Source organism: Schistocerca piceifrons, chromosome X (assembly GCF_021461385.2).
Source record: "Schistocerca piceifrons isolate TAMUIC-IGC-003096 chromosome X, iqSchPice1.1, whole genome shotgun sequence".
Taxonomy (NCBI): Eukaryota; Metazoa; Arthropoda; class Insecta; order Orthoptera; family Acrididae; genus Schistocerca; species Schistocerca piceifrons.
Window position 1 is genome coordinate 200,328,128 of NC_060149.1, and position 26,944 is coordinate 200,355,071.

Below are 26,944 nucleotides of genomic sequence, written 5' to 3' on the forward strand. Positions count from 1 at the left end.
GAAAGTTAGTGTTTGACATACCATCGACGAAGGTACTACGTAATGGGCACTAGCTTGGAAAAGACAACAATGGGGAAGAAAATTGGGCACGTTCTTTTCAAAAGAATCATACTGGCACTCGCTTTACTTTATTTAAAGGAATCCATTGAAGACCTAAATCAGAACTGCAGAATGACAATTAGAAACTTGCCTGTAGCTAATGTGAATTTGCTAATCACTGCGCCCTGTCCCACAGCAGACCACGTTAAGTCCTGTTTCTGTGTTGTTCTCACACACAAGACATCATCACACTTTCCTTAGATATGAAAGTAATGTTTAAAAATTTTCCCAGAATAGAGCTGGAATGACTATCATACCTACTTAATTTTAGGATACCATTTTAGCATTCTGAGTGACTCACGTGAATCTTCAATAATGAACAGCCTCTCACACTGTCCCCATGAGAATACTTTCTCATTTTCACATAGTTAAAAACATTTCTGCAGTTAGTCCATTAAAAATTTCAGAGAATTGTGCACCACCAGAAATACTGAGGTTTCATAACAAAAATAAATGGCAACTATTTTAATTTGTAAAGCATGGCAGAGTACGGCTGTCAAAACCCCGTGCTAATATACAAAGAGCAGTCAGTCTTCTTCAAAAGTAAATAAAGATGGCAAGGAAGTACATTATCCCTTCCTTTCAACCACATTTCTGAAGATAATCACCAAAATGGTACAAAGCTCTGAATACTGACAATCAGAGAAAGGTAATAGAGAAGCTGAAGTCTAATTCTCTCACCATCTCTCTGAAGGTCTTCAATATTTCTATGAAGTTCAGTTATCTGCAAGAACTATTATGTTATTGATATGAGCCTAATGGAAATGTGTCTTTCATAAAGAAGTACAAAACTGTTATACACAGAAAAGTCAGTCTTACATCACAGACATGAGGCAAGGAACAATAAAAGTGAATCTACACAGATAAAATAAACCTTGGATGTGTGCGGACGATGCAAGATGTCTCAAATGACATTTTGTGGTGCACATTGAAGTACAAACAATACTGGAATAGGGCACATAGTTTCTTACATTGAAGAGTTTGCTGTTATCATTCAATAGCATTAGTGTCTTAAAAATGGACTCCAGCCCATGGACTGTGGAATAAAACTGTACAAAGCAATGAGCAATGTGAGTCACTTAGTTTCTGGACCATGCACAGTTTGCTCCTCAAATTTCATCTAAACTTTAGGCATAACCCATGTACTGCTTCATGAATTTATTGAAAGCAAGCCAAAACCATAAAGAACTCTTAACTAACATTGTTTTCTGCAGACAATTATGAGCATCAAAAATACATAAAACAACAATTTTAAGTGAATGGTTTTCAGTAGCAGTGATCTGTGCCAATGTCTTTGCTATTAACATCTCCTATTCTTAATATATGATTAAAACTCCTTTGGTAAACAAAGTATCCCCCGTATAAAGTTTTGTAAGCTAAAAAGTGTTTCAATATTTACAGAAACAACTCAACTGAAATCTTCCAACAAAGGTCTATTATCAAACTGATAATGTTTGGATACAGCATTAGTAGTGTCATGCTTGACACAGTCACATAGTTTAAATATCTGGGTGTTAACACTACAAGGTGATATGAAATGGAATGAGCATGTGAGGTTTATGGTAGTGAAGGCAAATGGTCGACTTCAGTTAATTGGGACAGTTTTAGGAAAGTGTGGTTCATCTGTAAAGGAGACAGCATGTAGGACCCTAGTGCAACCTCCTGTTGAGTACTGCTCCAATGTTTGAGATCCGCACCAGGTTGAATTAGACAGACATCGAAACTATTCACAGGTGAGCAGATAAATCTGTTGCTGGTAGGTTTCAAAAACATGCATGTATCACAGACACACTTCAGGAACTCAATTGTAATTCCCTGGAGTGAAGATGTTCTTTTTGAGGAATAATACTAAGAAAATTTATAGAATTTGAAGCTGACTGTAGAACGAGTCTTCTGCTGCCAACATACATTTCACGTAAGGTCCACGAATATAAGATATGAAAAATTAGGGAGGCATACAGACAGTCTTCTTTTCCTCGGTCTATTTATGAGTGGAAAAGGAAAGGAAATAACTACTAGCAGTACAGGGTACCCACCACCACCCACTACGTGGTGGTTTGTGGAGTATGTACATAGATGCAGATAGTCTAATCACAAATATTTTGTTATTATGGACCACCTAAATTATATACTGGATGATGTACCAGTCACATGTATGCACAATAGCCAAAAATTACACTTAAAGTGACGCTAACTTACCACCAGCACTTCCAACATTCAAACCCACAGCCCTGCACTACAAAATGATGAGAACAAATAAGGAAAACTGTCACTGTTTTCTTTGTTCTGAATCACACACAGAAAGATGAGTTTCTTAACTGTTATTGCAGAACATTGCAGAAGAACAGTGCTTATAAATGATCAAAGAGTATCATATTAACAAATTATTGAGCATAATATGAACTTGAGACCCAGGAAGTGACACATTAATCAATAGAAAAGAGACCTTACCAGGCGCTCTCCGTTGTCGGTCAGATCTGGGAGCTATAGTACCTATTTGTACTCTATCGGCTAGCTGGTCTGGAATACCACTCAACAAGTATTCCACTGCCCTGTCCGGGTTGTTATAACTAGCTCTTAATGCAGTTTCTACCTGAAAGAAAAATACAACCATACATCAACTTAAAACAATTCTCAGATATTGCAATAAGAAATTACCACCACCACCACCACCACCTTAAGAAGCTACCTTTTTTTATGTGAAGTTGAGTAACTGCAATAAGAAGTATCACGGAGGTTCTAAATATTTCATACCATGATGCTACCCAACAATCATGTAAGAGAGCACACGCAACACAGTTAATTGGTGGTCTTCAATTTGAATGATCTGAAAATCCTGTAAGCTGTCTGTTGATCAATTGTGGTATTAACCATTGTGGCGGAGGTTGCTCTGTTCAAAATGGAAATGTCATCTACCTAGAAGCGCAATAACTGAATAATTATTTTGAACAAGTTCATAACAACATTTGACATTAGAATGCCATGAGCCAACATTTATCATCTCCACACGATTACAACATCGAAGTCCTCTGAATGTTTGTCACAAGGTAGAACTATGTACAAGATTTGAGCTTTTAACTGATTTCTGCTTTTTGCAAGTAAGGTTACTTCATGTAACATTCCTAAGCCACAGATGAGAGAAATATTGAACATACCAGTGCCAACTGTCTGCTGTAACCCATAAATTCATCAAAATGGTGGACACACACCAAAATCCAATATGTATAATATGTGTGCCACAACAAGAATTATAGTTACTACAACACCACAAGACGTCCAGTGTCAGAGGGTCGAAGGGCCCAGGTAAGAAGTGCCCAATGAGCAGACGCAAAATGAGTAGTGAAGTTCTTGCAACAAACATCGTCAGTGCTCGCTGTTACCGTAGTATGAGAGACAATGTCACTACATCAGGCTGTAGCATCAGTGCCAGCTGACATGCCTACAAGCTGTTTTGACCTTCACTTCCTACATCTGAAGGGAAACAATGCTGCAACAATACATACCCAATTGGTCAAAGTATACAGTAAAAATGCACTATCATACTATACAACGGTTACATGGCACAGATACTTCCAGCATAATCAAACATGTCCAAATCACCAAGCAGCAGCCCATTTCTCTGTGAAGAACTAGGAATCTCAAGATAAGCAGTGGCCCTGGTGGACAAAAATAAGCTTATCACAATCAGGACTACAGTGGGGGCAAAAAATCAAAATCAGTCATGGATCAGTTTCAACATCTTGCAGGACATTCTGAAGATGACAAGAGATCACCGACTGCCGGGTTCCGGGACTGCTCATACCCACTTCAAAATCCCGCCAAACCGAGGAAGCAGTGGAAATGTTGCAGCAGTCTCAGGCCAATCCAGATGACATCTTTAGCAATTTCATCATGAATGAGTGCTGGTTTAATCACTATGACCCTGACACGAGGGAGCAAAGCACGCAGTGACAAGGTAAGGATTCACTGGTGCCGAAAATGGCAAAAACCTGGGGTGACCACTGGGCAAGGTGCTGCCATTGTATGGAGCTAGCATAATACTCCCATAATGAGCAGTCCGTCACTGGAGCAAACTATAGCTGTCAGCTGATGACTTTGTGAGAAGCTGTCAAGAGGAAGCATCACAGGAAGCTGCTGAACAAAGCCCCACCTCAATCTGCACATGACAGTCACACATGCCCTTCTTTGGACTATAAACATGCCCTCCCGTCCAGTACTATGAGAAAGCACTCACTGACTTTTTCCTCTTTCCTCGGGGGGGGGGGGGTCATTGTATGGCAGTCATTTATAGAATGATAACTAGGTGATTTTTGAGACAGAATGTTTCCTAAATGACCAAAATGCAGATTTCTAAACCCAACGTCTACATGAAATCTTCAATCATTGGGAGAAATGTGTGTCACTGAAAAGTAAATATGTAGATAAGAACTAACATAGTGCCATGTTTCACAGTCACATCTTGCTTTTTTTCGAGTAGGTAATTAGATACCTCTTAAATCCTCTATTAACCACTGTACAGCGGGTACAACATACCAATACAATTAATTTCCTGTCTTCTTCCATTTACATACTGAGTGAAGGAAACATGATTGTCTATATGCCCCTGTATGTGAACTAATCTCGCTTATTCTATTCACATGATTCTTATGTGAGATATATAATGGTGGCAGCATAATGGCTACACAATTTTCTTTGAATACAGTTTTGTGATGAGCATTATTGCTGCATCTTCATACATCACAATCTACATCCCAAAAAATAATATACGAGCAAAGTAAATACTGGTTTTCTGCCTATCTGTGTTTGTGCACATATGGTGTCATCCACATCATCATTATGTTGTATGTTCCAGTCAAAAACTTGTATCAACAAGTTCAACTGACTCTAATCAAGGTACACTCTTCATCAAATTATTGACATCCAGGAAAGGAAATCCTCCATGATTGGCAGGAGAGAAGAACCTCCTGGACTCAATAAATGAATTAAAGAGAAACATCACATTAAGTGTATCTACAACAGATCTGCTGAGTGCTACCTTAGAATGTATACAAGTGATCACAACAAAAATTTTACAAAACTAATTTCTCAATTCTCAATGTATGGAATGCCAGTGAGAGCCTAATTTTATGAATAAAAAAGTTAATTTGTAAATGACTCATTCTAAATATTATTGAATTCAAAAATTTAGATCCATTTTCAAGTACGTTTACAGGCATTCCTCCCAATCTATAGCTTTTTCCCACCTCTCTTAATGTTATATAGAACTGTAGTGTGTGTGTGTGTGTGTGTGTGTGTGTGTGTGTGTGTGTGTGTGTTAGGGCACAAAAACAACTAAGGCCACAAAAAGACCTTAAAAGTGAATATACGTTAAGCCCTACTGACGGAAGGAAAGCAAGCTAAGAACAAGGACTTCCTCGTGGAGGAAAGTCCACAAAATATGCTGTAAAGACAGTGGAGGTCCCGAACCAAAGATTAAATGTCCTTCGCCATATTGCTACAACGGATAAAAAGTAAAATGCAGTCTACAGCTCGCGCATCATACTCTAAAACAGTTGATAACTCAGATGGCAAACATACATGAGAAGTGGTTAAGAAAAGTGCATTTGGTCAAGAAATGACCCACCGTCACAGGCTGACAACAATGAGCACAAAGTGGGGGAGGATCACCACTTAGCAAGTGGTTCGTGAAGGGACGACCAGCAGTGATGCCAAAGTGACACCACCTGCCAACAGATGGCGATATGGAGATCATCCGAAGGAATGGAACAGCTAGAAGACGGAAGTAAGAGTGTTGCGGCCTTGGCAGCAGTGTCAGTAGCCTCATTTCCCATCAGACGGACGTGACCAGAAACCCACATGAACATTGCAGTGGCTCCCTCAACAGTGAGCAAATGGCAGCTTCTTTGGACCCACTGCACTAAGGGATGGACTAGACAGCACATAGAGGCTCTGAAGGGCACTGAGACAATCGGAGCATATGACAATTAAAAATCCTGTGTCGCTGGGTGTTCTGGGTGGCCTAATAGAGGGCGAAGAGCTCAGTTGCAAATATTGAGCAGTGTTCTGGAAGCTGATACCGAATATGGTAGATGCCACTGACGAACGCACACCTGGTACAAAACACAGCCTTACAGCAATCTGTGTACACAAAGCTGCTGTCACTAAGTTGTGTGCCAAGGTAGAGAAACTTATTGTGATTGGTCGAATCCAGAGTAGTTTCCTTAGGAAGCAAATTAAGTCCAAGATGCAGATGGACCACCACACAAAACCAAGGTGGTGAAGGATTCACACCTATAGGGAAAGTGAAGCTGCTGGTGTAGGAGCTGAAAGCGAACTCTGGGAGGTAACAGAGAAGAGGGATGCACACTGTACTGGCGGTCAAGCGCGTCACTGAAAAAGGAGGCGTAGGATAGATGGCTAGGCATGGCAGACAAATGGCATGCATATCTGTTGAGGAGAACATCACGCCGATATGACAGTGGTAGATCAGCAACTTCTGCATAGACTCTCAACCGTGCCTAGTATAAGAGTGCCTACGACCAAATGAATTCCATGATGGTGGACTGCATTAAGACAGTGTTAGATGGATGGACGTGCAGGTGAATAAACAAAACACCCACAGCCTAGTTTTGAATGGACAAGGGACCGGTACAAACAAAGGAGGGTGGTCTGATCTGCTCCCCAGGAAGTACCACGTAGGATACTGAGAGACCAGGTACAGTCTGTGACCAGGTAAGACATGTGGGAGCCCCAGGAATTTTATAGCTTTAGCAAATCGAAGAGCAACAGGCCAAAGATGTGAAGATGGCGGAAGAAACCAATTCCACCACCAGAAATTCATACAAATGGTTTTTTACAGTGGAAAAGTGAAAGCTATTATCAATACTTCACGAATAAAGACTATTGAGACAATGCTGAAGACGCCACTCATGGAGACAAGTGCGTGGAGAACTGTAATAGATTGCATAGTTGTCAACAAAAAGGGAGCCAGAAATGCCTGGCGGGACACAGGACATAATTGTGTTAATGGCTACAGTAAAGATAATGATGCTCAAGACATACCCTTGAGGCAACCTGTTCTCCTGGATGAAAACTCTGTCTTCGAAAAATTTCTGAAGGAAATTGGGCAGGTGGCCTCGGAAGCCCTTGTGTGTATACAGTAAAGAGGATACCAGTCCTCCAGCAGGTGTCGTAGGTTTCTCCAAATCCAAAAGCACAGCCAGTGTCTGGTATTTCCACAAAAAAATATTCATGACGTAGGTTGGAAAAGTGACGAGATAGCAGATGCAGAATGGTGCCCTCCACATCATATCCATTTTATGTAGTAGTTAGTAGATTGTGAGATTCGAGCCACCATACCAATCGGCCACGAATCATACAATCCATCACCTTGGAAACACAGCTGGTGACAAATGGTGCGGTAGCTAGAAGGAAGATGATTGTCCTTACAAGGTTTACTTGTGGGTACGAGAGTGGCTTCACAGCAGCATCTGCGAAATATGGTATCTGTCCAAATGCAATTGTACATATGAAGGAGAAAGTGCTTGCCTGTGAGAGAAAGGTGCTGCAACATCTTAACATGAAAATCATCTGGCCCTGAGGCAGAAGATAGAAATGAAGTGAGAGCAGGATCTAGCTCCCTCAGTTCACGATTCTGAAGGGAGAAGGATATGGCCTGAGCCACCTTCACTCTCCACAAAATAGCAACCCAAGGTGTTGGAGATAAGTATAGGGTCCACAATGACATTACATGCTACGGTCAGGCCGGAAATAGAGGAATGGACCTTGGTCTCAGAGTGCCGACAGAGGTTGCCCCACACAATGGAAGAGAGCTAGTAAATGAAATCCAGCTGGCTTTTTTGCTATCCTGAAGAATGGGATGGCACTGTGCAAGCAACTGTTTATAACAAATACAGTTCCTCATCGTAGGATGATGGTTAAAAATGCGGAGAACATGTCTCCACACGAATCACGTTGTGGCATGCTTCAGTCCACCAGGGGACTGGGACATGGTGCAGTAAAGATGGAGTGCGAGGTATGGAACATTCAGAAGTGGCAAGGTTAACATTCATGAGGCACTCTACCTGGTCATGGTAACTGAAGAAATGTTGTCAAAGATCACTAGGTAGGAATAAAGCCTCCAGTCAGCCTTAGAAAGCTGCCAATTGGGTTAACATGTAGGTGGGGTAGGAGTCAGCAAATAGATAGCACATGGGAAATTGTCATTCGAGTACATGTCATAGACAACGGACCGTCCGAGATGACGCACAAGCTGGGCAGTGCAGAACGAGAGGTCCAAATGGGAATAGGTGTGTGTGGAGTCTGAAAGGAAAGTGGGTGCTCCAGTTTTAAATGAGGTCGAGTTGGTTGAGAAGGGTCAGTCAAGAGGGCACATGTCTGACATGTTCTGGAAGAGCCTCAAAGGGGATGGTGTGCATTAAAATCATTGAGCAGCAAAAAGGGGTGATGGAGTTGATCAATAAGCTGGAGGAAGTATGCCCCGGTGACACTGAATGACACAGGGGTGTAGACGTTGCAAAGAGAAAAGGGGAAGAGAGGAAGGATAATGCAGACTGCACCAGCCTGCTGACGAGTGTTCAGTGAGATGATATGGCTACGAATATCATCCTGGAGGAGCAGCACAACTCCCCCATGAAATGTAACGATGTCCTCAGGAGGAAGGTCAAAGCAGACTGGAACGAAATGCGAGAGGTCAAAGCAGTGATGAGGATGCAATTTTGTTTCTTGGAGACAACAAACAACCATATGCTGTGATTCCAAGACCATGTTCAATAAAATCTAGAGGTGTCGACATTCTCACTGGGTTGGCCTGCGGATTTCAGAGCAGAAAAACAGCAGGCAGTGCGCACCAGCGAAATGGAGGTCAGCCGGGTGAGGGTAGCACGCGGCGACACTGTTGAAAAGGATCTTCGGGTCGCGGAGGTAGAAGACCTGCCTTTGATTCCCTAGAACGTTAGTGGTTGACAGAGGAAGACTCTGACATTTGTTGGCTGGAGGGATGTAAAAAGACTTCATGAGAGTACTCCTTTTGTCCTTTCTGGCCTGCCAGTTGTGTGGCAGGTGATTTCACCACCAGAGGCAAAGATTTGGTGGCTTGTTGTACAGCTGGAGGAGATGGAGACAGCACTGGCATCATGAAACTGGGCAATTTTACAACTGCAGTACTGAATTTGACATTGCAAGTCTGCATGGCCATGTCCTTCGTGAAGTGAGGTACAGCAAGAACAGTATGGTAAGTGCCAGATGGTAAAATGCTGGGCTTTTGACTAGCCAAAAACTTGCAAGTGATAGGAAAAAGGCAGTTTTTCCTTCACCCGGATCTCCTTGACAGCCTGCTCATCAAGATACATGGGACATTCTAAGGATGAGGCTGCATGGTCACCACTGAAGTTGATACAGCAGGGAGAAAGATGCAGGCGATCATCCTCGTGAGCATCCTTACCAGTAACACATTTGGCCGTGTTTTGACAAGACATGCGAGTGTGGTTGTAACACTGACACAGGTAGCAGCGCATCAAGTTTGGAATGTGCGGTCAGATGATGACAACTTCATAGCCTGCATTGATCTTTGATAGAAGGACTACTCTATCAAACGTGAGAAAAAGAGTGTGTGTAAGCACTAAGGTTGCATCGATCTTTTTCATTACCCGATGAACATCAATGGTACCCTGATCAGAGAGGTAAGTTTGGATTTCTCCCCGAGTCAGGCCATCGAGCAACGTAGAGTAAATAACACCATGCAATGAATTCAACATTCGATGGGCATCGACACGGACAGGACAGCCACGGGGGAGTGAAACTGCAAGCAGTTGTTGGGCTTGAAAATCGTAGCTGGTCTCCAAAAGCAAAGTTTCATTACGTACACGAGAGCAGGATATCACAGGCCGTTCTGAATAATAAATGGATTAACCGCAGGAAAAGACTAACCTTCAGTACATGATACCACGAGGAACCGTGATGCAGGAAATTCTTGGAATCTTTAGTCTTATTCCGTTTTGGTAGACATAAACTGAAATGGTGATTGGCTCACTGCAAGAAAATCCCCCGTGACTGCCTCCCCATCAGAGGGGGCTCACCCACCTTAGGTGATTGTTCACACCTCAGGTCACACCACCTGAACTGTCAGGGGGACCAACTGACGATTTGGGAAGGTAACAGCTCAGACAATCACCCCTCCCTGGGCCTGGCCTGTACCACAGGGTATGTGCGAACTCTACTTTTCAACCTGGGGCTGGGAATTACATGTTACCCAGTCATTTGTTACGCGTCAAACGTGTGGGCTGGCCTTCAGGAGTGCACAGGGTAGAAGAAGAAACAAGAAGCTCAAATGCCGAAGCAGAGGAAAGATAGGAAATGCAGAATGATGAAAGGAATAAACAATTGAGGGACTGTTCTGATGTCAAGCTACTAAACCTTCAGAGCACATTCCCAAAAATATCCAGGACATGTTCCCCAGGGAGGGGAAAAAAGAATAGCAGGAGGATAGACATGCAGCACAAAAAGGGGAAAGGTGCTGCAAAGGATGGGGCCCCGTGGTAGCCAACCACGAATTTGCCACAATGCGGTGAGCCCCCGTGTGTGTGTGTGTGTGTGTGTGTGTGTGTGTGTGTGTGTGTGTGTGTGTGTGTGTGTGTGTGGGGGGGGGGCACAAGCACAGGAGGTAATGATTTTGAAGATCTTTTCTACCAATACATTTGTTTCCAACAGCATGGTACAAACACAGCATTGCCCCTGAAGTTATTACTCAAGTACCAAGTTATTACTCAAGTAACAAGTTATTACTCAAGTAACAAGTTATTACTCAAGTAACAAGTTATTACTCAAGTAACAAGTTATTACTCAAGTAACAAGTTATTACTCAAGTAACAAGTTATTACTCAAGTAACAAGTTCTTTCTTAATGAAGAATAGTGTATGGTGTTGGGTGAATAAACAAAGATATTCTGTATTATTATTTCAGAAATATCCACACAAAAAGTTTCAACTGCATCTATACTCTGCGAAACACTATGTGCATGGCGGGTTGTACTTCCCACTGTAACAGTAATTAGGGCTTCTTTCCATATGGAAATGCACCTGTGTGTGGTGTAATTAATCGAACCTTATCACAATTCCTATGGCAGCAATATGTACATGTTTGTAGTATATTCATAGGGTCTTCATTTACAGCTGGTTCCTGAAATTTGTAAGTACGCTTTCTTGGGATAGTTTACCGCTATTTTCAATAATCTTCTAGTTCAGTTCTTTCAACATCTCTCTCAGATTCTTGAGAGAGACAAACAAAACTGGAACCATTCATGCTGCCCTTCTCTGTATATAGCCGATATCCCAAGTTGGTTCTGTCTGGTAACGGTCCCACACACTTGAGCAATATTCTGGGATATGTCATACAAGTGATTTGAAAGCAATACAGCGTGTATATGCAAACAAGGAAAAAAATTCCCAGATTTCCCAGTTGAAAATACACTTTCTTCCAGGTGGAAATAAACTTCTTCCGTGTTAACTGAACTGTAAAGCTTATCAATCCTTTGATTGGTCATGGTTGTATACGCCAGCATAGAATTTTCTGACACTTAAGAAAACGAAACTCAGGGGAAAAAAAACACTCATATTTTTGTATTACAAAAGAATAAATTCAAATTCCAACAAACACCACATGTTACTTTCCGAAGCATTGAAATCGAGATTGCAATGTGCTTTTGTAAGCCAGTCATAGCTCATGTCACGTGATATCGCCAGGCGATGACAGCGGAAATTCAAAGCACAGGACAAGTAATGTAGTCAACCAATAGCAACATCACTGTTAACTAGTGCGAACACACAAATACTAAAAGTTAACGGTTTAAATTAATATACACAGTGTTGCTACAAGAAAAGAAAAGCTTTCACATATAATATTGTTCTCTAAGATTAATAAGCTGCAAAAGAAGCTAAGCTTTAACATATAATGTTGAACTTTCTTTGCACGTTACACTTTAAGATACATCACACAAATGTGCTAGTAAAATTTTTAACGATATAAACGTCTGATCTTCTGGGATCAAAATTCTTCTAAATGGCTGTCCTCAAAGAGTTGATTTTTAAATGAGAGTCAAACACACTGCGATTTAAGAAATTCATCATACATTCTCGAACATAGTTCATCTAGCGGGAAAGGAAATTTACTTTGAAAGTAACGCTTTTCAAACAACCATTCGCAATATTTTCCCATGACCTCTTAGAAATAGGTTCGTTTCAGGAGCTGCCAGAGTGTGCCACATAAAAGATGTCACCACGCTTGTGCAGCTACAATGATGCAGGAAGGCTGTATGTTCATACGTGTCAAACATTAAAAGATCTTACATTATGTCATAAAAGAAACAAGACATTAGAGGATACTCCAAGAGCATCAGAATTTCGTGAACCATACAAAAATGCACAATTTGGCTTAAAGTGCACATTCATAGGTCCACATTTTGATGTAAATTTTCTTGGAGTACCAGTACTGTATTATTTCATGTTTGGTTCTTTATTACAGCATAATGCCATACATGCTAGAAGATGAAATGTGTGCTTGAAGTGCAGAGAACAGTTGAAACTAGCCAATAGTGTGGAATTAAACACATCGTTTCAAATAAATTTACTGTCTCAGTGGAAAAGGTTAATAAAGCCAAATTTCTTTAGCAAACCAACAAAAATAACTTCATTTTTCTGCAAGGTGATTAATGCTTGACTGTCAGAAAGGTGGAAATAAAATAAAATCTGAAACTAATAATATATTTTAGCCTTCCCTAATTATGTGAATGTGTTTTAATTCACCTGATAGGTCCTGGCCACAGAAATCCGTTTTGTTTTCATTTGACGTGAGAGCAATAAACGAAGAGGAAATAGCAAAATCACAACACATAAACGCGGATCACATCAAGAACACCCACCTCCCCACTACAACTCAGACTGCTCTGTGCATCAGCCCCAGACCTACGATATTTCCGAAGTGGGGTAATACTAGATATTGGCGACACGACACCCCCCCCCCCCCCCCCCCCAAAAAAAAAAAAAAAAAAAAAAAAAAAAAAAAAAAAAAAAAAAAACCTTCCCTCCCTCAAGCATTTAAGGCAGGACACAAAAAATTAAAAAAAAAATCTGCTTTTCAAAAATATGTTCATTTTGTAGTGCACATCTTTCTGAAGATGTCTGATACATAAAATATATGTTTTTGAGGAAATGTAAGACGTTATTTGGTCTCAAGTGTGCCAAAGTGCAGCACCACACCTCTTCACACAGCATTCTTCTTCACAGTATTTCACTCTGTGGAATTCAAACGTGTAATATTTTGTAATGGATGCCATCAAACTATATTCAGGACAATGGAAATTAAAATGTCCTGTGGTTCCTCTTCTGCTCTGTCGGACAATTTGACATTCTGCCCTTTTCTTAAATAAAAAAAAAAAAAATCTCACAATTAATACTGGATGAGATTATTTGTAACCTGGAGAACAAGAACTCTTCAGAAAATTTGCACTCTTTAATGTCTATTAGCTAATAACTTGCTGTTTTTTGTGTGACATAAAATTAAATATAGGATACAAAAAAGTAAAGACAAGAGACAAGCAAGACAGTACACATTTCTTCAATCCGTTAGTCCTAGCATTTTTTTCTCTCTAATCTTGCTACAGCTGTACATGGCCCTTTTCCTTTCTGGGAAAATCTATTACCTCATAAAGGTTTGTTAAACGTACTGCTACATGAAAAAATGAAATGTCGTCGTCTAATACTGAGAAAGCTGTTAATACAAATAGTACCCAAAACTGGTGTGGTCTCTTGATCTGATTATGTGTATTTTGTCACAGTCTGCTAAATAAAACAAAATAGGCCTGCCTAATATTGCAGCAATTGTAATACACACCGAACAAACGACACTGTTTTGGCACAAAAGGTCATTTTTATAACACGACAGAATATAATTAACGAAATACCAATATCAAATGCCCATTAGGCCTACTACAAGCAAAAAGTTTTATGTTAGTAAATACTTTCACATTTCATTCATATGCTCCAGCTTCTGAAGTAGGAGATCGAAAATTAGTAGTACAAAATTCTCATATAAATTTGGAATCACCATATTCTTCCATAATTTGTGTGATGTCCCCGTTTCTTCTCCTTCCTCATTCTAACAAACCATCCTGTCATCACTAAGTCTGTAACTATTCCTGAAAGTGTCAAAACTTATTCTTCTGTTAACCTCACTAAACCTGTCACAACCACTGGTTTAGTTATCTCATGTTTATTCTCCGGTTAGGCATTATCACGTGTTCGTACAACACGTTTTCCGTGCTACTCCCAGAATAGTACTTAACTGGCTGTTGGCTGGGGACTGTACAACTGACTCTTGCTAGTGTAGCGGTCTGGCCAAAAATTTTCTGTCAAAAATTTTATTTTCTTGGATACACCGAGAAGATACTATGTAAGCTTTCTTACCAGTTATTCTTGTTAGTCATTTATTTCCACTCTGGTAGTAGTCTGAATCTACAGATTTCGCTAGTAATTATAACACTAATCATTCACAAACCCAGTAAACCACATAAACAGCGACTGACATTCACCCATTTGGCTTTATTCTGCTCAGCTCGTATAACTCCGTCCCCTTTTGTCTGCAGGAAAGTTTATTTCTATATGTGACAGGGATTCCCCTCGCAGAGATATTACATATACTATGCACACATTCAAAAATCAACTTATGATTCATTCAGAAATCAACTTAGAATATGTTCAAAAATGCTCAAAAACCAACAGGGATGTGTTTCAAAATAATATGAATAATCGATAGACCAATGTGCGAGCTGGGTGATAGGCACTTTGTGAAACAATGTCCCCCCCCCCCCCCCCCCCCCAAATTGCGGCCTGGGGCAGATACCCTAATTTGCCCCTCGCCCCCTAGATCTGGGCCTGTTGCGCATGCGTGAATCTGGCAGCTTAGGCGCACAAGTAAAATTTTTCCAGGTAGCATCTGGCTGCTTGCTGCTATTGCTTATACAGCTAACTGCCACACTTCCATAGCCAGAAGTGGGAGGAATTACTACTCATACATGACTCAACTGCGCATGCGCAGGAGCTTGCTGCTCCAACTAATCTAATGTGAGCAGTTGTGATGTCACACTTATTGGAGGCAATTTGTTGTTATGAAGCACTGCATAGTCTTCCTAAAGCCTTTGACACATTTTGCTGTTGACAGATGCTTCTGTGAGCACTGTGTTTTGTCTTCGTGTATGGTGCATTTCTTTTGCAACTTCTTTTTTTTCCTCCTCATTCATGTTTTATTGATGCAGTATTATTCTGAGTAGGGAGATACAGTAATATCGTTTGTTAGAGCATTGGTTCTTACCAGTAAAAGTTACAAAAAGTTAAATGGAAACTAAAACAATGAAAAATTCCCAGAATTCTAAAAATTTCCCAGGTTTTCCCCAGTTTTCTCCCAGATTAAAAATTTACAGGGTTTTTTCCTGGATTTCCCGGGTCATATATACTCTGTACTATTCTTTGTAGGCTGGCTGCATTTCCCTGGTAACCTACCAATAAATCAAAGTCTGCTACTTGATTTACCCACAACTGAGCAAATGTGGTTATTCTACTTCATGTCCCTACATGTTATACCCAGATATTTGTATGAGTTTAGCGATTCCAATCGTGACTCCCTGATATTATATGCACAGGATATTATTTTTCTTTGTTTTGTGAAGTACACAATTTTACATTTTTGAACATTAAAGGAAGTTGCCAATGGTTGCACCACTTCAAAAAGTTATCAAGGTCTGACGGAATATTTGTAGAGCTTCCTTCATGCTGCACCTCCCTGCAAGTAATCATCTGCGAAAAATCTGAGGTTACAATTAACACTGCCGTCTGGCGTGCACGAAATAGCGGTCAACGGCCAGTGACACTACACGGGTGTCATGTGCATAGTATCGCTCAGTGGCCGGCAACAACACTTTAGTATCTTTTTTCATTCTGTCGGTGTTTTGTTTAGGTAATAATAAGTTACACACGTCAACAAGTTTTTTGTTTTTACAAGTACTTGTGCACTTTTATCATGGCAGACGAAAGAGACGATACGATTATTTACGATGAATGCGCGGACGTCTTGTCTGATGTTCCAAATGACTTGGTCAATTGGGAAGAAGACATTGGTTATCAAAAAAATGAAAGCAGAATCGTCGGAAGATAGTGAAATACATCCAAGAAGAATTCGGTGAACGCTACAGTTGCCAAATGATTCGGATGAATCAGACGAAGAAGACAAACTTACTTTTAAATTTGTCAGTGTACAACAGCAAGTTAGCCATGCCTATGACTGTCTTGTCATGGAAACTGACAGGTTTAGTTACTACATTTGTTGGAAAGGTTCTAGGAAAGTACAGAGCATACGCAAAGGAAACTGCATACGACACAGTAGTGCAAACAATTCTAGACTACTGTTCCAGCACTTGGGGTCCTAATCAAGGAGGGATAGAAGGAGACAGGACACATCCAGAAACATACTATAATTATAGCTGGTTGGTATGAAACATTACACTCACAGAACTTAACTGGGAATCCCAGAATAAGGGTGATGACATTTGCGCAAAACCCAATCAAGTAAATTTAGAAAACTGGTATTTGCAGAAGACTGTGTGGCAATTTCGCTGCCACCGGCAAGTATCTTCTATAGGCATCATAAGACTAAGATCATATAGTTTAGAGCATGTTGTAATGACTGAATTATGAAAGACAAAAACACACAACATCCAATTACAAATATCAGATGTAAGTCTTGTAACTTGTAAGGTGCACAGTGCAAGCAGCTTTCATCAGATCATTAAGAGTTAATATGCATTGAGAAATTGCTGACTTCATGTGCACCGATTGTGAATTGCAGGTAAAAAGCAACACAGTCACGCATCATCAATAAGCAAACAGCCTGAAATGCCACACAAGTCAGAGTTCAATAGATCAAGCAACATCCCCCTCAATCTGTGAAGAAGCAATAAAAAGGAGACCAGGAAGTCAATCCATAGTCTCCTTTTCCCTATCATCTCAGTATCTACCTCCTTAGCCTAACTTCGAAGTCATTCTGTACTGTCTCCAACCATGTTATGACAATGCCCAGAAGAATATAGACAGTTGTATTTCTCTCACTTGATATGCAAATGGAATAAGGCAGAAAGCTGCTATTATTTGTGCACAGAGCCCTCCACCACACACTTCAAAATGGCTTCTAAGTTTATATGCAAATTTGGAAGTGGACTAAAGACTAAGGTGGAGCTCTCTGGATTCTTTTATTAACATTTGTCATAGCCATTTTATATTGTCACACACTTGTGATCTCAGTCAGCTTTTAATGAAAAAGTCCCTCTTCACTTTGTTTCATTTACTACTTCAACACGAGAAAGTAAATACATTCCAATGCGCATAATGTCAAAGATCAAAAACTCTCATCAAATTAAATTAGCTTCTGTAAAATATTCTTTTAAAAATACAAAAATTATATAACTGGCAACTATACCGCACCTTCTACAAAGCACTGATTTACTGATCTGAGAAATCATGACTTAACTCACAAGAATAATACAGGATAATAAGTCCGTGAAACATTTCAGACAATTAGCAGAGGTATACAGCCAAGAACAATGGAACAAATCATCCAATATGTGAAAGACAAACTCTCAAAGTTCTTTTACACTATTTATAAAGTTGTGTGTTCATTCTTTACCACAAATCTAACTGGTATTCAAATTCTGCCCACTCCCAATCCATTGTATCGGGAGTGGCAGTAAAGACAGCTGCTGTGACAAAATGGAATCCCATAAGAACATTGCTGGTTGCCATGCCTGGAGTCTGTGGAGGTCGCTCGGGTAGTGTCAAGTCAGCCGTCGCAACATGGCCTATCCAGTGATGTGATGTCATCTTGTGCAAGCAATCATATACAGAATTATGGAAATGGGGAGTGGTTTCACAGTGTTAAAAAATGAAATTCATGCTATCAGTTTCAAGTTGTGGCATGAGTCAAAATTGCACCATGTTGGGACATGTGATACCACTGACAGCTCTATTGTTTGTGGTGCCCCTGCCAGTGGCTTTCCAAACTAACTTACTGGCACCAATGTTTTTAAGAAATAAAATGAAAGAACAAAGAAAGAAGGGTTGAAAGTTCATCTTTCACATACCATATAAATTGTTACATTGTGTTTAGCCATTTACTTATGCCAATATTTTAAAATTTTTCATGGACTACTATAAAAGTAACATTTTTTAATAATGTTGTGAAAATCATTGTTTAGTCCTCCACTATTAATAAGATAAGGCTATATGAACAAATTAGTTTAAGTCTTATACACCAACACAAATATTTAACCAATTCCACAATACAACCTACACCCCACAATGGACACTGATTAAACATGCGTCATTTACGCAAACTGTTGAAAAACAGATGCTAAATGGCAACAGCAGGGATTGCCATTGGTAAAAAAACTCACCTGTTCACGACTATACCCAAGATCCATTATATTACGGACATAGTCCCTGAATTCATCTTCAGACACCAATGTTGCTTCTAAGTCACCCATTTCCTCGTGTAAAAACTCAGGAGGTATGTTGATTGGAGAATTTGAAGAGGAACCACTCCTGTCACAGAAATTTCACATAATGAAAGATGACTTTTTTACATCAAAAACCCAGCAATATTAAAATCCTTTCATTGTATTAAATATCCTTAATTTACATCATAATATGTTTAAGATTTTAAATGCAGGATTTGCTATCTAGCACATAGAGCTTTTAAAGTCCTGATGAGTAAACAGGATAGAGTAAATGCTGACTATTACAAGCCAGCTAACCAATGCTAATGGATTCCATGAAAACATACTGAACAAATTAATACCTAAGAAACAGCACACAAATCTACATGGGAACGCAACACAGAATGTTAAAGGAGTCATGACTCCTTATTTTGGTAATTTATCACAAAAGCTAGCTAACATTCTTAAACTGTTTAAAGTCAAAATCACATTTAAAATCAACAACTACTTAAAATTTAAATTAGAAAATAATTTAAAACAGAAAGTTAGTAAATATGATAAAGCTGGCATCTACAGAATTTATCATAATAGTTTTAATGCAAACTAGATTGGTCAGGCTGATGGGTCCGTCAAGTTGTGGTACAAGGAATACAGGGACACTTTTTAGCTTAACAATTTTGAAGTCAGCCACAGCCATACATATCCAATAAAATGACCACCCTTTGCTGGGAATTGAAGACTCACAATTCTGTACATACAGGATAGTGGTAGGAAACAGGATCTACTGGAACTGTTAGAGATTATGACACACGTTACAAAAAATGAACACACATTACATGAATAGATTATAGGAGAGACAACTTTTTAAAAAAATTGTAGCTCTATGGCAATAACAAAATTTTTGGTTAGCTACTTTATAGCCACACTGTCAGTATTCAGTGCATGGTGTAATTCAAACTCCCACAAAACTCCGTAGGAGTGTGAATTATCTTTGATGATTGATGAATGTCAGATTCCCTGATTACTGTTACACTACATGTGTGTGTGTGTGTATCCAAATGTGTCTTTCAGTCGAGATATTGACTGCACATGCAAATAGATGTTGCTGTGACACTGCTCACATTCACAAACTGCATATGCCATCTTATTTTATTTTGCTGAGTGGACAAATGATGTTAAAGCACATGTTACGAAGACACTGTTACAAAGGAAGGGACCATGATTTTTTAGTATTTATAACTATACTTTTATCACAAAGAGCAATTCTGGTTATGAATGCTCGCCACTTCCAAACATGTCAATTCTAGTGTTTCTGTATTTTTAAAGGTGGTTTAGCCTCCATTTTAACACCTAACAACTGTGACCTCACATAAATCACGGGTAAATTCAAAGTCCAAATAAATGTTTCAATTTATTTCTCTCCTGACCACAATTTTTGCGAATATCATTTATCAGTACGTAAATATTAGTAGGAAATAAGAGTAAAGATTGGTTGGTTGGGTGGAGAAGGGATCAAACGACGCAGTCTTCAGTCCCTGCGACCTTAGATTAACTAAAACTGATAAAATCCCACATTAAAAGAGGGAACTAAAATATCCATAAAATGATAAACTATTGACAGGGAATGAAGGAAAAGGACAGAAGAAGAGGTGAGGGAAAGAAAATGACTAATGACAGAGGCGTGAAGGAAGAAGCACGGGAGACAAGAGAGATGCGCAAGACATAACAGACCCCATAAGGAAAGGAGTGGGAAGGCAGAGGGCCGGAGTGAACCACCAAGCCCAGTTGAAGCCAATCCAGTTGGGGCAAAGGGGGCAGCAAGAGGGCCTGCCATCCCCTCCACTCACCGATAAGGTGGAAGTTCCCTCCCTTAAATAAATCGATAAAAACCCCCATCACGAATAAAACGTAAAATGAGATCCGCTGTTGAGGCATTGTCAGCCAACAACAGGGGTAGCGAGTCTGGAAAACTAAAAGTCCGTCGCACGGTGGCTAATTTGGGGCAGTCCAATACGATGTGAGCCACAGTCAACATCGATCCACAACGACATAGAGGGGGAGTCCTCACGATGGAGGAGATAACCGTGAGTCAACCAAGTATGGCTGATGCGGAGCTGACATAGGACGACAGAAGCCTTACGAGAGGCCCAGAAGGAGGACCGCCACGGAGTTGTAGAATCCTTAATGGCCCTGAGCTTGTTCAGCGAAGAAAGTGAGTGCCATTCTGCATCCCAAAGGCCCAAAACTTGACAGCGTAATGACGAGCGAAGGTCTGTTTCCGGAATGCCTATAGCAAGAGATGGCCTGGTAGTAGCTAACTTAGCCAGTCGATCGGCAAGTTCATTGCCAGGAACCCCAACACGGCCTGGAGTCCAAATGAAAACCACCGAACATCCACATTGAGCAAGGAGAGAAAGAGTCCTGGATAGAGATGACCAACAGGTGGTGAGGGAAGCACTGACCAATAGCGTGCAAACCGCTCAATGAGTCACTACAGATAGCGAAGGATAGTCCTGAGCAGGAGCAGATATGGTCCAGTGTGGGGAAGATGTCTACCAATTCTGCAGTAAAAACACTACAGCCATTGGGTAAGGAACGAAGTTCTGTGTGTCATGTATAGGTGTAAGCAAAACCAGTGCAGCCAGAAACCATGGAGCCATTAGTATAAATCACTTCTGAACCCTGTAATGTACTGAGGGGACAGTACAATTGGTGGCAAAGAGCCATTGGAGGGACAGAATCCTTTGAATCGATTGAGACATCAAGACAGAGCTGTAACCAAGAGACGCGCCAAGGAGGGGTACGTGTGTGAGAAGAGAAGAGAGGTGGTAAACGGAATTGCTGGAGTTCAGAAAAGAGCGACTGAATGCGGACAGCCACGGCAAGCCCACATCGTGGCCGCCACTGCGGCAGGGTGATCTCCGTGTCTGGATAAAGGAGACCATAATTAGGGTGCTTTGGGGTGCAGCGAATGTGGAGCGCATAAGATATCAGCTGTTGTTGGTGCAAAACTCGCAGTGGTGGAAACCCTGCCTCTGCGAGAAAGCTAAGTATGGGGCTAGTCCGGAAAGCACCAGTCGCAAGTCGGCCCCCACAGTGGTGGATGAGATCTAGGATCTGCAGCGTCGAAGGTGATGCAGAATCATAGACAGGACTTCCATAGTCTAAATGAGACTGGACCAATGCTTTATACAATCGCAAGAGAACAGAGTGGTCTGCACCCCAGGCAGTATTGCACAGACACCTAATAACATTGAGATGGGACCAGCATGTCCTCTTCAGCTGGTGAAGATGAGGGAGCCATGTCAACCGGGCATCGAAGACCAGACCCAAGAAGTGATGGGTGTCCACTAACTCGAGGGGTTGGCCATAGAGGAACAGTTCCGGATGGGGATGGACTGTACAGTGACAGCAGAAATGCACGAGACATGTCTTGGATACCGAAAACTGAAAGCCATGAGAGAGAGCCCATGAGTGGGCCTGGCAGACTGCCCCCTGTAGACGGCGTTCTGCAGCACCCATTATGGAGGAAGCGAGGAACATACAAAAATTGTCAGCATACAAAGAGGGGGACACTGTCTGCCCAACAGCTGTCACCAGACCGTTAATGGCTAGGAGAAAGAGAGGGATGCTCAGCACAGAACCCTATGGAACCCCATATTCTTGTCGATGGGGAGTGCTGTACAAGCAGCCAACTTGGACCCGAAAAGAGCAACAAGAAAGGAAGTTACGGATAAAAATGGGCAGAGCGCCAAGAAGGCCCCATTCGTGAAGGGTGGTGAGGATGTGGTGGTGCCAAGTGGTGTCACAGACTTTCTGCACATCAAAGAAGACTGCAAGGAGGTGTTGCCAATGGGCAAAAGCCAACTGGATAGCAGACTCCAGGTGCACCAAAGTATCTACCGTAGAGCGGCCACAGCAAAAACCACTTTGAGTCAATGACAAAAGGTCACAGGATTCAAGGATCCTAAACAGCTTGCAAAGGGTGTTAGTACGGCTAATTGAACAGTAGCTATCCAACTGAAGAGGCAGCTTCCCTGGCTTCAACACCGGAATAACAATGCTTTCCTGCCACTGGGTAGGAAGGTAGGAAAGACTACCTCAATCCACAGACAGTTGAAGATGGTCAGTATACGATGGTGGCCAGCCACCGATAAGTATTGGAGCATTTGGTTATGTATCCGATCCAGTCCAGGAACCGTGTCAGGACAAAGGGCGAGGGCGCTGGTGCTGGCAAAGTACCAGTCGCTGAATGGAGCATTATGTGGCTCCGAGAAGCAAGAAACAAAAGACAAAGGCAGTCATTCTCAGCACTCTTTCAGGAGAAAGAACGTGGGCGAATACTGAGCCGATGCCAAAGATTGAGCAAATTGTTGAGCGAAATTTTCTGCTACAAAGTCCGGATTGGTAAGGACAACACTATGCACAGAAATACCTGCAACCATGGTGGGAGGACACTGGTCACAAATTCGCCTGAGTTTCGCTCATACTTGTGCAGAGGGGGTGTGTGGTCCTATGGCAGCTACATACCGTTCCCAGCAAATCCATTTCTGAAATTTGATTAGATAGCGGGTCTGGGCGCAGAGTCATTTACAGACCAGAAGAAGAGCAGTAGAAGGGTGTAGCTTAAAGTGTTGAAGCGCACGGTGGCAGTCTTTTATGGCTGCAGCAATTTCCGGAGTATAGCAAGGGACCATCTTCCGGCATGGGGAACCTGAGGAAGAAGGGATTGCTGAAACAGCTGCTGAAAGGATGGCAGCAGTTAAAGTCTGAGTAGATTCATCAACACTGTCATGTGGTAATACAGGGGGGATGGGAGAAGAGGAGAAGGCACCCCAATCAGCCTTAGATATGGCCCACCTGGGAGGGAGACGGAGCGACAGACACTGAAGGAAGGTTACAACAATTGGATAATGGTTGCTGTCACATAACTCATCGTGCAGTCCCCACTGAATGGAGGGAAGAAGGCTGGGACTGCAGATGGAGTGGTCAATGGCAGAGAAAGTGCCGTGCGCCACACTTAAGTGTGCGCGAGCACCTGTGTTTAGTAAACAGAGGTCAAGCCCTGCCAGAACAGCTTCAACTGTCCTGCCCAGGGCAGTAGTCGTATGACTACCCCAAAGAGGGTTGTGGACATTAAAGTCCCCTAATAGCAGGAAGGGAGAAAGGAGTTGATGAAGAATGGTGGTGAGGGCATGGGATGTGGGAGGGCTGTCAGGTGGGAGGTAGAGATTAAAGATTATGATTGGAGTGGCCAGATGGACCCTGACAGCAATGGCTTCCAGAGTGGTATGGAGGGCAACCCATTTACTAACAATGTCCTTGCGGACCAAGGTGTAAACGCCACCAGAAGCCTGAAAAGGGCCAATTTGGTTCCGACAGGGAGTGTGGAACACACGAAGGACGGGGGGAGTAAGAATTGACAAAATGGGTCTCCTGGAGTGCAATACAAGCAGCAGAGTAGAAGGAAAGAAGGGGCTGCAATTCTGGAAGGTGATGCAAATAGCCATTACAATTCCACAGGAGGATTCTCAAGCCAGAGTCAGTCACGCCACCAAGTTGCCATCCATCCATCACCGATAAGGGTGGGGTAATATCCATATAGGTGGGGTCAGACACTGTTGGTTCATTGATTGGACGAGGGGAAGGCTACACCTCAGGGGGTATCAGAGGGGCCTTGCCCTTGTTCTTACATTTCTGCTTCTTCTATTGGGAAGGAAGAGAAAGGCAGACTTCAGCGAGGGCAGGCACGGAATTACACTGGGAAATATTCGTGCCCACTGCCAGCAGATCGCGCTGCTGATGTGGAGCCGTAGATCGCCGTTCAGGGGGGATGCCAGCAAGAGTAGTCCCGGGAGGGAGCTCCAGTACCAACAGCCGCTGAAGGAGGGGAGCACGTCTCCAGCAGGGGAGGGGGAGCAGCACCCAAAGGGGCGGGTATGGGTTCTGACGGGGAGGAAGGAAGGAGAGGGGGAGTGGGAGAGGGAGAGGGAGGAGGAGGAGGAGGCTGAAGGCATGGGGAGAATGGGGTGGGGCTTGGAAAAGGAGGGGGTAGGAGGGGGCATGGAAGTAACGGAAGCAAAACTAGAAGACATAGGCATGGGATGGAGCCGGTCATACTTTTGACGTACCTCAGTGTAGGTGAGCCGATCTAAGGTTTTGTACTCTTGAACCCTCCTTTCTTTCACAAACACCGGGCATAAAGGCAAGCTTGGTGAATGCTCCCCATGACAATTTACACACACTGGTGGGTGAGCACAGGCGCACCTGTCATGGAGGGGGCGCCCACAGTCACTGCAGAGGGGATCAGTGGTGCAGCGGGAAGACGTGCCCAAACCGTACGCATTTAAAGCTTCTCATCAGTGGTGGAATACAAGGTTTTACATCACACCGATACACAATTACCTTGACCTTCTCTGGGAGGACATCCCCCTCAAAGGATCATGAGACCCAGAAAATATTAGATACAGGCTCCCAGGTAGATGCCATTTTCCTTGACTTCCGTAAGGCGTTCGATACAGTTCCGCACTGTCGCCTGATAAAGTAAGAGCCTACGGAATATCAGACCAGCTGTGTGGCTGGACTGAAGAGTTTTTAGCAAACAGAACACAGCATGTTGTTCTCAACGGAGAGACGTCAACAGATGTTAAAGTAACCTCTGCTGTGCCACAGGGGAGTGTTATGGGACCATTGCTTTTCACAATATATATAAATGACCTAGTAGATGGTGTCTGAAGTTCCATGCGGCTTTTTGTGGATGATGCTGTAGTATACAGAGAAGTTGCAGCATTAGAAAATTGCAGCGAAATGCAGGAAGATCTGCAGCGGATAGGCACTTGGTGCAGGGAGTGGCACCTGTCCCTTAACATAGACAAATGGAATGTATTGTGAATACATAGAATGAAGGATCCTTTATTGTATGATTATATGATAGCGGAACAAACACTGGTAGCAGTTACTTCTGTAAAATATCTGGGAGTATGCGTGCGGAGCAATTTGAAGTGGAATGATCATATAAAATTAATTGTTGGTAAGGCTGGTACCAGGTTGAGATTCATTGGGAGAATCCTTAGGAAATGTAGTCCATCAACAAAGGAGATGGCTTACAAAACACTCGTTCGACCTATACTTGAGTATTGCTCATTGGTGTGGGATCCGTATCAGGTCAGGTTGACAGAGGAGATAGAGAAGATCCAAAGAAGAGCGGCACGTTTTGTCACAGGATTATTTGGTAAGCGTTACGGAGATGTTTAGCAAACTCAAGTGGCAGACTCTGCAAGAGAGGCGCTCTGCATCGTGGTGTAGCTTGCTATCCAGGTTTCGAGAGGGTGCTTTTCTGGATGAGGTATCGAATATATTGCTTCCCCCTACTTATACCTCCCAAGGAGATCACGAATGTAAAATTAGAGAGATTTGAGTGCACATGGAGGCTTTCCGGCAGTCGTTCTTCCCGCGAACCATACGCGACTGGAACAGGAAAGGGAGGTAATGACAGTGGCACGTAAAGTGTCCTCCACCACACACCGTTGGGTGGCTTGCGGAGTATAAATGCAGATGTAGAAGTAGTGGTGCGATTGTTTGGAGGGCCTCGCTGCACACAGCGGATAAAACGAACCCCTCGCCGCTCGAGGTTAGCACGGAGCTCCTCGTCAGTCTGGAGAAGATGATATTGGTGGAAAATAATGCTCTGTACTGAGTTCAAAGATTGGTGGGGACTGACAGAGACTGGGACGTCACCGAGACGGTCACAAGTACGCAGGGCATCAGATTGGGCAGCAGACGATATCTTTACGAGCAAAGCACCAGATTGCATTTTACTCATTGATTCCACTTCACCATACTCATCTTCAATAGTCTCCATGAAAAACAAAGGTTTGATCATTGCAAAACTTCCACCATCCGTCTTGGTACAAACCAGGTACCGAAGGAAAGGTTTCAACCCAAGCCGACGAGCTTGACCCTCCTCCCAGGGGGTGGCCAGGGAGGGGAAAGCCGAAGGATCAGAAAAAGGAGTGTCACGTCTGCTACCACTCTTAGAGACTGCCACAGAAAGGCCAAGTTGGTGAAGCTTTTGTCGCGTCATGCACAAGGCGTCCGCCCTAGTACCACCCACTCCAATCAGGGGCTCGCCCCGTGGGCACCACCCAGCCACAGCAAGGGTCGTCTGGCATGGGGCCATTGCTGGGAGTTCTGGTGCCCCAAAGTGATGAGCATCAAATCCTGGGCATACACGAGGCGTTAACAGCTCAGGTACTAGCAGTGTGATCCCTGTGGTTTAAGGGGTCTCAGCCA

The 26,944-nt window shown here is 42.4% G+C and overlaps 1 protein-coding gene across 2 annotated transcripts in view; it reads right to left on the reverse strand.

The window, feature by feature from the left end:
* Positions 1–26,944, reverse strand: part of LOC124721136 (UV excision repair protein RAD23 homolog A-like) — a 157,890-nt gene that overhangs the window by 62,138 nt on the left and 68,808 nt on the right. For both annotated transcript variants that reach the window (XM_047245952.1, XM_047245951.1), the window contains exons 4-5: positions 18,611–18,758; positions 2,551–2,692 (exon numbers count right to left, since the gene is read on the reverse strand). In XM_047245952.1, the coding sequence (XP_047101908.1) occupies positions 2,551–2,692; positions 18,611–18,758 (290 nt within the window). The remainder of the gene's footprint in view (positions 1–2,550; positions 2,693–18,610; positions 18,759–26,944) is intronic.